The 13,344-nt window shown below is 38.2% G+C and overlaps 1 protein-coding gene across 2 annotated transcripts in view; it reads left to right on the top strand.

Annotated features, from left to right (window-relative positions):
- Positions 1 to 13,344, top strand: part of LOC121319513 (PHD finger protein 21B-like) — a 106,545-nt gene that overhangs the window by 56,701 nt on the left and 36,500 nt on the right. For both annotated transcript variants that reach the window (XM_041257013.1, XM_041257014.1), the window contains one exon: positions 4,904 to 5,149. In XM_041257013.1, the coding sequence (XP_041112947.1) occupies positions 4,904 to 5,149 (246 nt within the window). The remainder of the gene's footprint in view (positions 1 to 4,903; positions 5,150 to 13,344) is intronic.

Raw genomic sequence — 13,344 nt, 5'->3', positions numbered from 1 at the left:
GTGGCAGGCAATTGCCAGACTTTTAAAAGTAGTTTTCCGTGGCAGAAAATTGTGTAGCAGGGATTTGATTAGTGCAAAACCCAAATGTATCATTTTACAGATCTCTCAAATCAGAGAGATATTAAATCTTTCACACTTCTCTATACAGTAAGTAGGTCTGGCAGACACATACAGTACGGAGGCAGCAGAACATGTTTGCAGAATAAAAAAAAAACTCAGCTGCACTGTGCTTCACACATTGCACTGGACTCCCATATAAGATAGCGGATAGCCAGAAAAGTGCACTTCTTATGTGGTGCACATTGAGGCACAGACAGTACCTAACGCTAACTTCTGTTTTCCTGCTTAAACACAATTGCTGTACCTTTCCGAATGCACTCCATTTTCCCATCCTTGTATTCTACTCTGCTGGTAAGTGGTTCAAAATAATAGGTTTGGCAGCAACAGCAATCGTTACAACATGAAAAAAAGCAGAGATACCAACTGCAGTAATTTGAACCTATCACCATAACAACACAGACACAGCGCTCTTCGAATCCCAGTGAATTTCCTCATGTTCGCAGTGGTTTCAGCATTGTGTGAACCATCGCTCTCATCCTCGGTGGAAGCCCCTCAGGAAATCTCTTTCTTTCTCACTAGAGGCTTTGAAAAAAAAAGCAGGGGAAAAGATTTATCAAGAAAAGTTAGGAAGCACATCCTGCACCCTCAGGGGTGTTGCACAAATGCAAAAAGGTAATTCTGAGAAGTATTCTTATTGCCTGCAGTATAACGATTGAAGCAATATCCAAGCGTATTATTTACCTTCAGTAATCACCTAGTTCAAGTTTTTTAGAAAACGGTTGAAAAATATTTTGTAAACCGCATACTTCATGTAATAAACACAGTCCTTAACAAAACATTTCTTAAACCAGTTTATGAGTATAGAAGGCGATTAATCACATAGAATGAATCAGAACACAAATGAGATATAGGGAATTTATACCATAAAAAAGTATATAAATATATTGTTTTTGGAAAGGTTGGTCACGCAGAGAATATTCAATAATATGAGCCACGTGTTCTCTCTTCGCAACATAGCATCAATACCTGGGGTCTAATTAATGCCACCAGTTTATCAATGTTCTGTAACTGTGGTCAAAGTATTGCAGACATAACAGTAACAAGGCGACCAGCACAAGCACTTTCAGTTTCTGAATATATTCAGAGCCTTGTTTTTTGGAATAAATATCACGTGCTGCTATTGATTCAAACCTTCATGTGGCTGCCTTATCCATGAGGAGAAAATGACATTACAAACATTGAGCCTGTTCAGACTTGGGAAGAGTCAATAGTGATTGAAAAATGAATGTCTGAGCGCACTCACGAGAGTCATGTGCGACACAGCAATAACCCTGAATATCAAATGCCTTCCAGTCAATATCGATTGCTTTCCTTCAGTCAAAACACAACATTCAGCAGCATGCACTGCTGAACTGAACTCAAGGCCAGAAGAATATTTAGACTGGGTGTTCTGTAGGGCTTCAGGGGCAGCTGTGAGCTATGGGGCCTTTACAGATCGACTCCCACATTGGTCCCCTGATGTTTGGTTGTATTATTGCTGCAGCATTCTTTGGAAATATGTGAGAATCGTCGTTGGTGCCGTCACAAACTAAATTCTATATCACATATGAGAAATCAAGCCTTCATCCCAATTCTAGTGCATCTAATCCTTTGTGTGTAGATGCGATCTGTGCAGAGAAAATACAGCAGAGCTCAACAGCTCTAAAAATAACAAACACTTTGTATGTTTTATAGCAGCACCGCTTTTGTTTGTGTGATTTCAATAATCTAACAACACGGGTCTATCAACATGTTTTGTTTTTAAACTATAAAAACGGCACATTAAAAAAAAATACAGCTATAGGCAGGAATGAGGTGTTATATTTTTCAGAATTGATCAGTGTTTATTTTACGGAGGGGGTTTAGTTTATCAAGGTAATAGCTGTATTTACCTTGACTGTGATTTAGTTTAATTATTTTTTTTGTAAGACTATGTGTTTCAAATTCTAGTGAGATTTCATACAAGAGCCTGAAGTTTGTTTGAAAATGTTTTCGACGGGTTTAATCACAACAAAGCACAGTCACTGTCAGCCTGCTCGGGATAGAGTGGATTTCAGGATCGGGTTCACACCATCACTGTGAGGATCCAGTACCACAAGGAGACAGCCAGTACTGTACCGGACACATCGGTACAGTCAGAGGGGAATGCGTTTTCTCCTTTTTTATTATCTGGTTTTCATATTTCTAACTAAATATTACCAGATTTTACAAGCTATAGGCCGTTTAAAACAGTTTTCTTCACAGTTTTAGCTGAGTGCTGATTTTTACTAAGAACATGCATGGCTTTTTACACTGTTGATATATTTATCTAAATAATAATGTCATGTCTGTCTATTAGTATATTGTAGTATTGATGCAGGCTAATGAAATGCACTTTGAATTTAATTGTGTCTGTTTTTTGTTTTTTGTTTTTTTTATCCAATTACATGCTGTGCTCTTTTTATTATCATCTGTTACTTTTACAGCACACATAGATATCTGGCATGTTTAAAAAAGTCATGTTTGACCTTTGAGCAAGCTTGAGCTAGGTGGAATTTCTATAATGAGGTCAGTATAGAAATCGGTAATTTATCGGTAATTTATTCCCCCCATGAAACAGAAAATGTTCCCTACTGTTTAACTCACTGTTTTAGGCAGGAAGAAATTAGTGCTGAACACTCCCAAACCTTGCACAGAGGCAGTGCCAAATGTCAATTATACTGGTGACATAAATGATAATTAATTAAGAACTCCTATCACTGAATAATAAGCACTTGCAAAATGAAAACAAACCATGAAGCAGCATAAATATATACATTTTGGGGGGAATGTGTGAATCTCTCCATTCCATCAATATTTTCCCTGAATACAGAAAATGGAAGGCCACTGTAGGGCTGCTGAATTCAACAAAGATTTCCCTAAATGTACAGCACATTGCTGCTCCCCATAGACAGACAGCAGGCCCCAGTGGGTTGTTCCTCTTGATTTACCTACATCTACAGCCTCTCTGTGGCACTAAATGAAACTAAAACTATAAGAACCCCCTCCCCTGTTGTTCTTTTGTGATTAATATGGTTGTGTGCATCAGTTCCACGTTCTTTCACAGCGATATCTACGGTACCATTCTAAATTAGAACATGCTGCCCGGTCTCCTGTGTCTTTTCTCCTTGTTCTTTTTAAAAAAGAAAAGTGTTTTATTGATTCTGATTCTGTGAGTGGTTGTGTTCATGTTTTTGCAGTGATTTGCTTGATTTTCTTTAGTACTGCTTTGGGCAGGGGAGGCAGAGGGGTGTTTCAAGCATACTGTCTCCATTGGCGTTGAACTAATATAATTGTATTGTTTGATTCATCAACAAGTGAACTTTGAAACAGGGTTGCTTATTAAGCAAAACTGCATATAATCGAAAGAATAAAAGAAAGGGAGAGAGAAAGTACGAGGGAGAAAGAAAGTTTCTAGTTTGATTTGACCAAATTATATATTTTTTAAAATAATAATTATATACAATATATATATATATATAATATATATATTATATATATATATATATATATATATATATATATATATATATATATATATATATATAGTATAAATTTTAATTTATTTTTTAATTTTGTTGTATTATATTTTATAAACGCTTTGTTTACAATGTGTGGAAAATAAAACTGTAATTTATATACAGTACATGAAAGTTTGAGGGAAATAAATCCCTTCCACACTATTCTGTATATTTTATTGACCCAACAAACTCTATTCCCAGTATACAAATTACAAAAGAGCATTGAAAATCTTTAAAACCCAAAAGAAATAAAGGTATCAGAAATAATATAGGTGTTTTTTGTAAAAGTGAATCTTTTATTAAAACTAAATTTTTGTTATTATAATAAACCTAATAAAACAAAATTTGACATTAATGGTTAAAAAAAAAAAAAAATCACTTTAAAAAACATTAATTAAAAAAAATCTAAAAGACACGAGCTGGAAGGTAGCAGTTCGAATCCATCATACATTACATCTTGATTTGTGCAGAACACGGTGTTCTATGAGTCTGAAATGTGCAGCAGCATGCTCTTCAAAGAGCTGTCACGGATGTGACTAGCATAGTTATTCCAGCCTGCTCTCTGCCTGTGTGCACTGCTGCAGACAGTACTGAGTCTGCCTGCTCATCCATCGCATACATTCACTCTTTTGCGGCTTCATATCACAGTGGTCATCAGTGTAAAGGTAATCCAGTTTGCAGTTCTGCCATGGTTAGCTAACTCAGTAGAGTTTAATAAAAAGAAAAACTATTGGATTGATTGTGCCTCTTCCTTTTGAATGACCTCAACACATAGCCTCATACATGCTGTCCACCTCAACCCAAGAGTACAGTTCACGCACCAGTGTTGTCCATTTCTGCTTTGCCTCCCTGAGCTGGGGGGAAGCTACTGTGCTGGCAACTGAATATCTTTAGAGAATGCATACAAACTGGAAGGGCAGATAAGGCTAAAGTATGGCAGAAGGTAGTAAACAAACAACATAGGAATTACAGTGAGACATTAAACCACAAAGCACAAGGAGGAGTGCAAGACCTCTGAATGGGCCTCTGAATGATGAGAATGGTTTAATTTATCACAAGCTCCAAGGCCCTTTACACATTGTGCATTCTCTATACACATTAGCAGAAAGAAGCTGCAGTCAATGTGTGTGTGTGTGTGTGTGTGTGTGTGTGTGTGTGTGTGTGTGTGTGTGTGTGTCTATATATAGTTCTATACATGCATGTGTTTATGTGATGCAAGATGAGATGTTAATAAAAAGCACCACCTCCCTGTTTTGTCTTCACAGAAGCTTGCGGTAAGAAGTTGTCCTGTTGTGAATACCAAACCCATTTCCCTCATCAAGCCACCCAACCAGAGCATAGCGATTTCTGTGGTGCCGGTGGTGCCGGCAAAGAATCCTGTCCCCATGGTTACCGTACACAATAACGGACAGAAGGCAGCGAGTCCAGAGCCTCCGCAGACAGTCCCCATCAACCTGCAGACAGCTAGCAAAGTGGGGGCCAGGAGAGTGTCCGAGACATTGAGCTCACAGGTACCAAGAATACTGAACCCCTTTCACTGACACTGCCTTTAAAAAAAGAGGCCAGCTCCTGTTGGCCATGAGGCAAGATCCTGGGCCACAGTGTTGTCATAAGAGCTAGGGCCAAAGGTTTTGCATTCCCCTATAGAATTATCTAATTTTGCTTCATAAAAGCTTGTAGTTTTCCATATACTTTATGGAAAACTGACAAAAATTTTAAAATGTGACATTTCGAAATCTAACATGAAATACTGTACTACTATTATGGCTTCCGGCAGACTTTTGTGATATCAGTTTCTTGTTTCTTTGATTACATGATGTTAGATAAAACATCTAAATTATGTTCATATTGTTTTTTTTTTTGTTTTTTTTCAATTATGCCTCAATACTAAAATTCTAGGTGATGCAAAACTTTTGGCCATAGCTGCAAATGTAAGTATTTAAACAATAAACATGTTCTTAGTCCAGTTAAAAAATTGGCATCTTTATACAGTGTTGTGAGGGGGGGGGACTTACTTGATTGAAAAATGACTTCTCTAGTGCTCTGGGGTTTGAGATGTGTACTCTTAATCACTGCAGGAAGAGCAATTAAAAAATAAATAAACAAATAAATAAAAATTAACAAGAAGTGCTGTAGCTTTTCTGTTCTGTACCACATCATGGATCGTTATTGCTGTGTTACCTGTTTGACAATGTGGGCAATAATACTGACACTATCAGTGTACTAGAGCGCTTTTTGAAAAGAGCTTTGAAACAGACTTTAAAGTTATAAGTGTAAAAAGTTATCAGGATGTTAACAATTAAATGAAAAATGACAGGTACGCTATTTAAACAGTTGTAGCAACACACAGGGACGTGTAACGATATATTTTTTCGGAATCCTGCTACTTACTCTTTAGCATCTTAAAATAAGTTGACAGAGTTAACCCCTAGTGCATATATTAACACAGCACAGAAACCAGGATGCGCTGATACAGCTGGAAATTAAGAGAAGATAAATTTAGGACAGAGGGAAGGATACCCTTTTTTTCCAAGCTAGCACTGGTGGCCAGAATGGCCTCCTCTCATTCGTAAAATTGCGTTTGGAGAAAAAGCTATTAACAAGCAACAGTGTCTCAACAAATAAAATGTGCTTACATTGAAACGCTGTGCATTCATGCCATTTACAACTGTCTGGGCTTAGAGCCATTGTTTGTTTTTATTTGCAGGTTATTTGCACCTAATTTGGAGATAGCAGTCACATAGTTATTTGGGCAAATGAGAGAAGAGCGTCTATTCCTAAGTTTAAATACACATTGCTGTTCATGTGCATCAAGAACGTTGAGCTGGACTTAAGTGGTGTAGAAAGCCTTCTAAACATAAATGATCATTACCTCACTGAAAAGAAACAGAAGCACCTGCCATAACAATGAAGCACCTGCCATAACAATGTCAAAAGAGTGTGGGGCCACCACAGGCTGAGAGGAAGGTATTGAATCCACATCATGGGCTCAGACTGTTCTGCACCATTTCTCAATGATTAGCCCCTCAGATCCCGGATCTGCCTGTGTAGACTTTTGAGGCTGATGTTTATGTTGTTTTAATGCAAAACCATGTTGTTTTATTCCTGTCTTTTGGGACCCTCAACCACTGTAGCAAGTACCCAGTCTTGAATTAGCAGCCAGACATGTTCCATCTCTTATAAAAGTTCACCATAGTATTTTTACTTTTCCGATGGTTACTGGTTTGCCATATTTATTAATATGCTTTACCTTACCTCGCTGTTCTTTAATACTTTCACTATGGTTTTTTTTACACTTTGCTATGTTTTTACTATGTTATAAGGGTTTGTTTACCAGGGAAATCAGAGTATATTAACCAAAGTACTGTATAAAAAGTTCTTTCAAGGTCAAACTAATTAGCATTACTCACTCTCTGACATCATTTGGTGAAAAAGAAAAAAGAAAGAAAGAAAGGAAGAAAGTTGCTCTGTAGCAGGAGTGCCCAGTCACGGTCCTGGAGGACTAGAGATAAAATGATGTAAAATGAACTACTTTCAGGGTCTGGGTCAATTAAACAATTTAGAGCAGGGTTGGAACAAAGACCAGGAATGGAAGGGGACAGCTTTGGACACCTTTTTTCTTTAGTTTTGCAGCAGTGAAAAATGACATCATTCTTATAGAAAGTAAGACATGGATTTAAAAAGCCCTTACTACACCTTTAAGTTTTAGCAACCGCAAGTGAGTAGTCCCCTTGTGGAGCTTTTTCTCCCTCTCTGTCTCCTTCTCCTTCTCTCGCTGTCCCTTGCTCAAATGCTGCCTGCCCACTTTAGCTGACACGCTTCATAAAATTCAGCTCAGACTCCCGTTTGGTGCCATTAGTGAAGAAATGGAACAAAGTGCCTGTTCAGTGTTTTATTCGCCAGTAACATTATCAATGCAGGGTGACACTGTTAACAACCTTGGCAAACAGATCACCTTCTCAGCGTTGTTTTTATTTATTATTCTCTTGCTCCCCCCTCCTCCTCACCCTTCGTTGTCAGGATCCAAGGAGCAAGCCACAATGGGGTTGCCATGGTTTATTGTTTCATTGTTTTACTGTTTTTTTGGTTCCATCCTGAGAGGTTCCATAGGAGATAATTGACCATATTCCCCTAGCTGTCTATTGTAGTCATTTTGGTTTACAATATTCCTTCAAAAGTGATTTGACACTCCAAAGCATGATTTGACACTTCTCTGTTCAAAAAAGCAACATAGGCCACAGATAGAAATTGCTTATATCGGCCTACAAGAACTGTGGGCTATTTCTCATCACATTGAAATCTGTTATCCAGTGTTAAAAAAATAAAATAAATGTATTCCCATAAGTAAAAGCATAGCTAAGTGTAATAAGTGACAACTCTAATCCCAAGTAGGGCCCTGGTGTTTGCTCAGCAGTTTAACCTGCCCTTTTGTATTTGTTTAGAAATGCTTTTCATAACGTGAACACCATTTGTTTGTATGCTACTATAGCTGACAATGTTGTGTGATACACTGCCTACACAGTCTTCTGTCGGTGAGATGAGATGAGGTTAAAAGCTCTATGCCAGGAATGCAGACGAGCCCCGCTCTTTTGCACTGTGGCTAAGGTGCTTGCTTGCAGTGTGCGCGGTCGCTGGTTCCCACTGAGCCTCCGTCCTGTTACACTGGTGAGCAAGTTTTAACAGGTAATAAACTGAAACAAATGACCTTTAAACATAACGTGACCTAGTTTTGTTAAGCCACTCAAGAGTGGATATTTCTCCCTCAGTGGGAATCTTGTAAATCAGGAAACCAGAGAAACATATTTAAAGAAACTATTATGTTTTTCCAGGAAAGGGGTTCAGAGCGTGATTGTGCCTTTTCAGCTTGCATTAAGTCTAAGAGATGTTTCTTATAGCCGCAGTGAATGTGTGCATGTGTGTGTGCGCGCACGTGCACACTGAACCTTATTGTGCAATGACTTTCAAGGCACATGTAAGATAAAGGACACCAGTTCAGTTTTGCATAGGCACACAGTTTAGTAATTAAGTTCAAAATCTTCCTAGTTCTTGTATAGACTCTTCGGACTGTATTTATTTTGTGATGAGAAACAGGAGAATTTAATACAAAAATGTGATGCCTTGTTGGTATTTAATAATAATACCACACACGCATTAACAACTGTTTGTTCCCACCCCTTTACTGTTCCCTTGAAGAGAGGCACATGTGTGCTGCTGCCTTCTTTCAGCTGTGTGTGGACAGGCTGGTTTTACAATGTGTGCCCCCTCCTCTTGGGACTGACCAGGCACTCTCCAGTGCGATTACATTTACATAACAGTGTATGATGTCGCTTGAGCTTGGGTCGGGGTCTTGGGGGGTGAAAGGCCAGGCTAGGAAGGCACTTCATTAACCAGCTGACCCCACCAGCTCATTTCATGAGTTTGCTAAAACTTAAAGGTGTAGTAAGGGCTTTTTAAATCAATTTTTGCCTTCTATAAGAATTATGTCATTTTTCACTGCTGCTGTTGTCACTGTGCAGTTTTTGTTGAAATGTTACTGGGGTTGAAAGTACTGAATCCACATCATGGCCTCAGGCTGTTCTGCACCATTTCTCAATGATTAGCCCCTCAATGGTATAATTATAATAGGCGTTCAGGCGTTAAGATAATAATAGACGTTATGATAATGAGGCTTGACGAAACACTTGTCAGATGAAAGTCTTGATTGTTGGAAAGTAAATCTGCCAATTATAGAATGTATTTAATTGGCATATTTGTATAATTGTATGTTGAGATCAGCCAATAGCTTTCAGCTTTACAAAAACTCAGGAGGATGGAAGACAATAGGGAGTGAGAAGAGGTCAGCCAGGTTATAATGGAACAATGGAACATTGGACTGGTTATAATGGTATATCAGCCAGGTTATAATGGAACATGAGACTGGTTTTAATGGAACATAAGACTGATTCTAATGGAACATCAGCCAGGTTATAATGGGACACCAGCCAGGTTATAATGGAACATGAGACTGGTTATAATGGAACATGAGACTGGTTATAATGGAACATGAGGCTGGTAATAATGGAACATGAGACTGGCTATAATCAATGCATTGAGAACACTTTATTATTCAAAAGGAAGAAGCCAAAAAAAAAAAGAAAAGCTTTCAAGTACACCACCCACTCAATATATCGCGGGTGTCGGGTCCAATATAAATCTGCTATATATCGAGGGCCTCGATACAGTGAGAGACCCATAGAAAAACAAACAGACCAATAACAAATGCTGTACAACCACTTCCTCGTTTTATGGCAGCCATCAGGCTCCAGTATAAATCCTCTACGATATCCCCTTGTTGTTATTTTTCGTATAAAAAGCAGCACGTGGTTTTAGTTTATATTGCGGAGGGTAATTGCTTCTCATCAACTTCAATCTCCAATAAATTTCAGGAGTCTTCCTCTCCTTTCTCAGATGCACAAACCCGCTGCATTGAAAGAATCCACTCCCAACAGGCGTGTTGCGAGGGAGCTGCCCTGTGACTTATGCTAGTGCATTGCTGCTGCCACAAGAGAACACCTCACTGGCTAAAATAAAAACCGCTCCAGCAAGTAGATATTTAATTTGCTTTGTGTTATTGTACAATGCGTGTGTGTATGATAACAACACTATGATATTAATGCTTTGTTTTTAATTGTTTTGTGTATGTTTGTTTGTGATGTGCAGTACGAAATAAAACGAACAGTAATTGTAAGTGAAATTGCCTATGTACAGTGCAGCTAAGACATGCGCAGTTAGACTGTAAAAATGGGGAGCCAACTCCACAACTGCGATGTATCTGAATCCACAGTATATCGAGGGGAGCTATAACGAGGGGTGGGTGTAGTACTGAAAACATGTATGTGCATAGCTATAGCAATGTAATACAGGTATCACAAATGTTCGGCCATATAAAATGTTGACTTCAGTGATGGTTAAACGAGTGTGATGCGTATCTGATTATTTCATTTTGGCCCGTTCCAACACTTGTCCGTTTTTTTCAGAAAAAAAGTCAAAAATAAGTAGCTGAAAGGACTGTGTTTTAAAATAAGTGGGCTTCTATTTAGATTTACTGTATTTGGTTTTGTTGGTACTGTACTATATTTTCAACAGAAGTAGACAACACATGGACTGTAATACAGTACATACTTTTAAATCTGGTACGTATTGTAGCAGTATGTAAAATTCCCCATTAACAACCCAAAAGCAAAATGAAATCAAAATGTTATCCATACACAGAACTGCGTAAAATGTAAAAGGCAATACAATTTAGTTTAGCAAAAGTTTAACAAAAAACAGCATTTTCCAGAATTAAAACAGTATCCAAAGTCAGTATTCAAAATTGCAGAATATAGTGCTCGATAAAGCCCTAATGTTACACTTGCAAATGAAATTGCACAAAAGCAACTAGAGATCACAGATTCAAAACAATGCATCTAAAACTGTTTAATAATTAACTGTTTTATATTACCGTAGCTTGTCTTATTTACTTTTTGCTGCATTTTCATTATGTGAAATTGGAGGAAGCGCTGTGTAACTGCACAATAAAAATGCGGGCTGTGACAGATAAACAAATACACTGTAACATTGAAGATAGGCTTTGTATCAGACAATTGGTGGAGTCAGAAATCCCGTGTGACGGGCAAGTGCATTAATTTGTTATGTGTGTGTGTGTGTGTGTGTGTGTGTGTGTGTGTGTATATATATATATATATATATATATATATATATATAATGGGAATTGATTTGTTTCTTAATACAAGGACGGTAAAATGTAACTGACGTGTATCTGACTGCTGTCTGTATATGCATTGGGAAAACCCTTTATTACTAACCCCGTAAAAAGAAAGTAGTGGGGTTCTGAAAAATATAGCGTTATATTGTATTGCTACAACTGTTTAAATAACGTACATGTCGTTGTTAACATCCTGACAACTTTGCGTCATAAAATTTTAAAGTCTGTTTTAAAGCTCTTTTCAAAATGTCCTCTCTAGTGCACTGATAGTGTCAGGATTAGTGTCCACATTGTCAAACAGGTAACACAGCGATAACGACCCAGGTTGTGGCACTGAACAGAAAAGCCAGAGCACTTGTTAATATGTTTTTTATTTTGTTTTTAAGTGCTGTTCCCACAGTGATTTAGAGGACAGATCTCAAACCCCAGTGCAGTAGTGCAGGCATTTTGAAAAGAGCTTTGAAACTTAGTTTAAAGCTACAAGTATAAAAATTTGTCAGGATGGTAACAATGAAAGAACAATGACAGGTACACTGTTTAAACATGTGGGGGTGGAACCCCACTGCTTACTCTTTAAAGTACACAAGGGATCGAGCAGTTATTGAAATGGTTTCTTCTTAAAATGAGAGTGACTCAAGTATCACAAGGAAACTGACAGTTTGAATGACCAGATCCAACCTGTCAGTACATTTTAAACCACATTTTGTGCACCTCATTGCACAAATAAGAAAGTTAGCAGCATATTTATTTGTGGGACAAATATGTCTCTTGAACCTTTAGGATTAAAAAGCCAGAAGCAAATGAAAGTCATCGAATAGAACAGAAAACATGCCTGTGCTTGTAATATCATACATACGGGAGTCTCCAGATAGGGCAGAATGGCACTTCCTCAATCTATGAATACTTAATTGAGGCAATCAATCATTGATTAAATGATTTATTGTTGTATCCCCGGCAAACATCTCGGGCTTCATGCCTTTGTATTTCTCTTCAAGCATGGGGGCGCTTCTACCCAAGCACAAGGAGTGAGACATGAAACCAAAGGAATAACCAACTCAGTGCATGCCTAGATATGAGCCAATTTGCATGACACTACCTGTTGAGGCAAAGCCTACAGGGGTATAGCTGTAATAATGCACAGCTTTCTTGAATTATTTGTTTTGTCACTAAAACACAGCAACACATTTGCAGTAAGTAAAAAGAAGGCAGTTTCCATTCATAGATGTGGTCTACTGAGTAGTTGTGTCTAAGACAATTGGCCGGGAGTCTGGAGACTCGTGCTTCTTGATGATGCTCACACCTGCCACAGACTGGTGGGGAGTTTGACCCTTGAACCCGGCATTGTTGTCCTTGTGGATTCTAACTAAACCATGTGAACTTAATCCATCCTGGAGTTCTTCCCTCAAAGCAGCTGGCACACAGCAGGGTAACACAACTTCAAGGGTATAAAAAACAGCAACAGCACCTACTGTAAAGGCTACTGTGAAGGTCGACTTCTAGGGTTTTGCTTGCAAATTTGGAGCTTTATAAAGCCAAGGAAGCTGACCGACCAGATCCGTAGAGGGAGAAACAGATGGGGGGGGGGGGTTAATAAACAACAGGCTTGTTGATACATTTGGAGCTGAAATGGATTTGTATGTGATGAAACTCAAACAGCTTCACCCTATTTATGACTCACTCAATGTAAGAGTCGCTAGAATTCAAGACCAGAAAAATGATCTATTTTAGGAGTTAAGTGTACCCTCCATGCACAGGCCAACAACATGGCTCATTTCAAAGCTTGAAATCTCTAGATTAGTTTGTCGGGGGGAGGTATGGGCTGTTGCCATGAAACTGCAGCAGAAAAGGGTACCACAACAACAATTGCTACAAAAAAAAGTATATTAAAGTATTGTTTTTATGTTTTTTCATTTTGTGTTCCATCTATTTCACTGCCACGCCACAAAAACTGGTAATATT

This window comes from Polyodon spathula, chromosome 8 (assembly GCF_017654505.1).
Source record: "Polyodon spathula isolate WHYD16114869_AA chromosome 8, ASM1765450v1, whole genome shotgun sequence".
Lineage (NCBI taxonomy): Eukaryota > Metazoa > Chordata > Actinopteri > Acipenseriformes > Polyodontidae > Polyodon > Polyodon spathula.
Note: the sequence above shows the minus strand (reverse complement) of the source record. Positions and strands in the feature narration are given on the sequence as shown.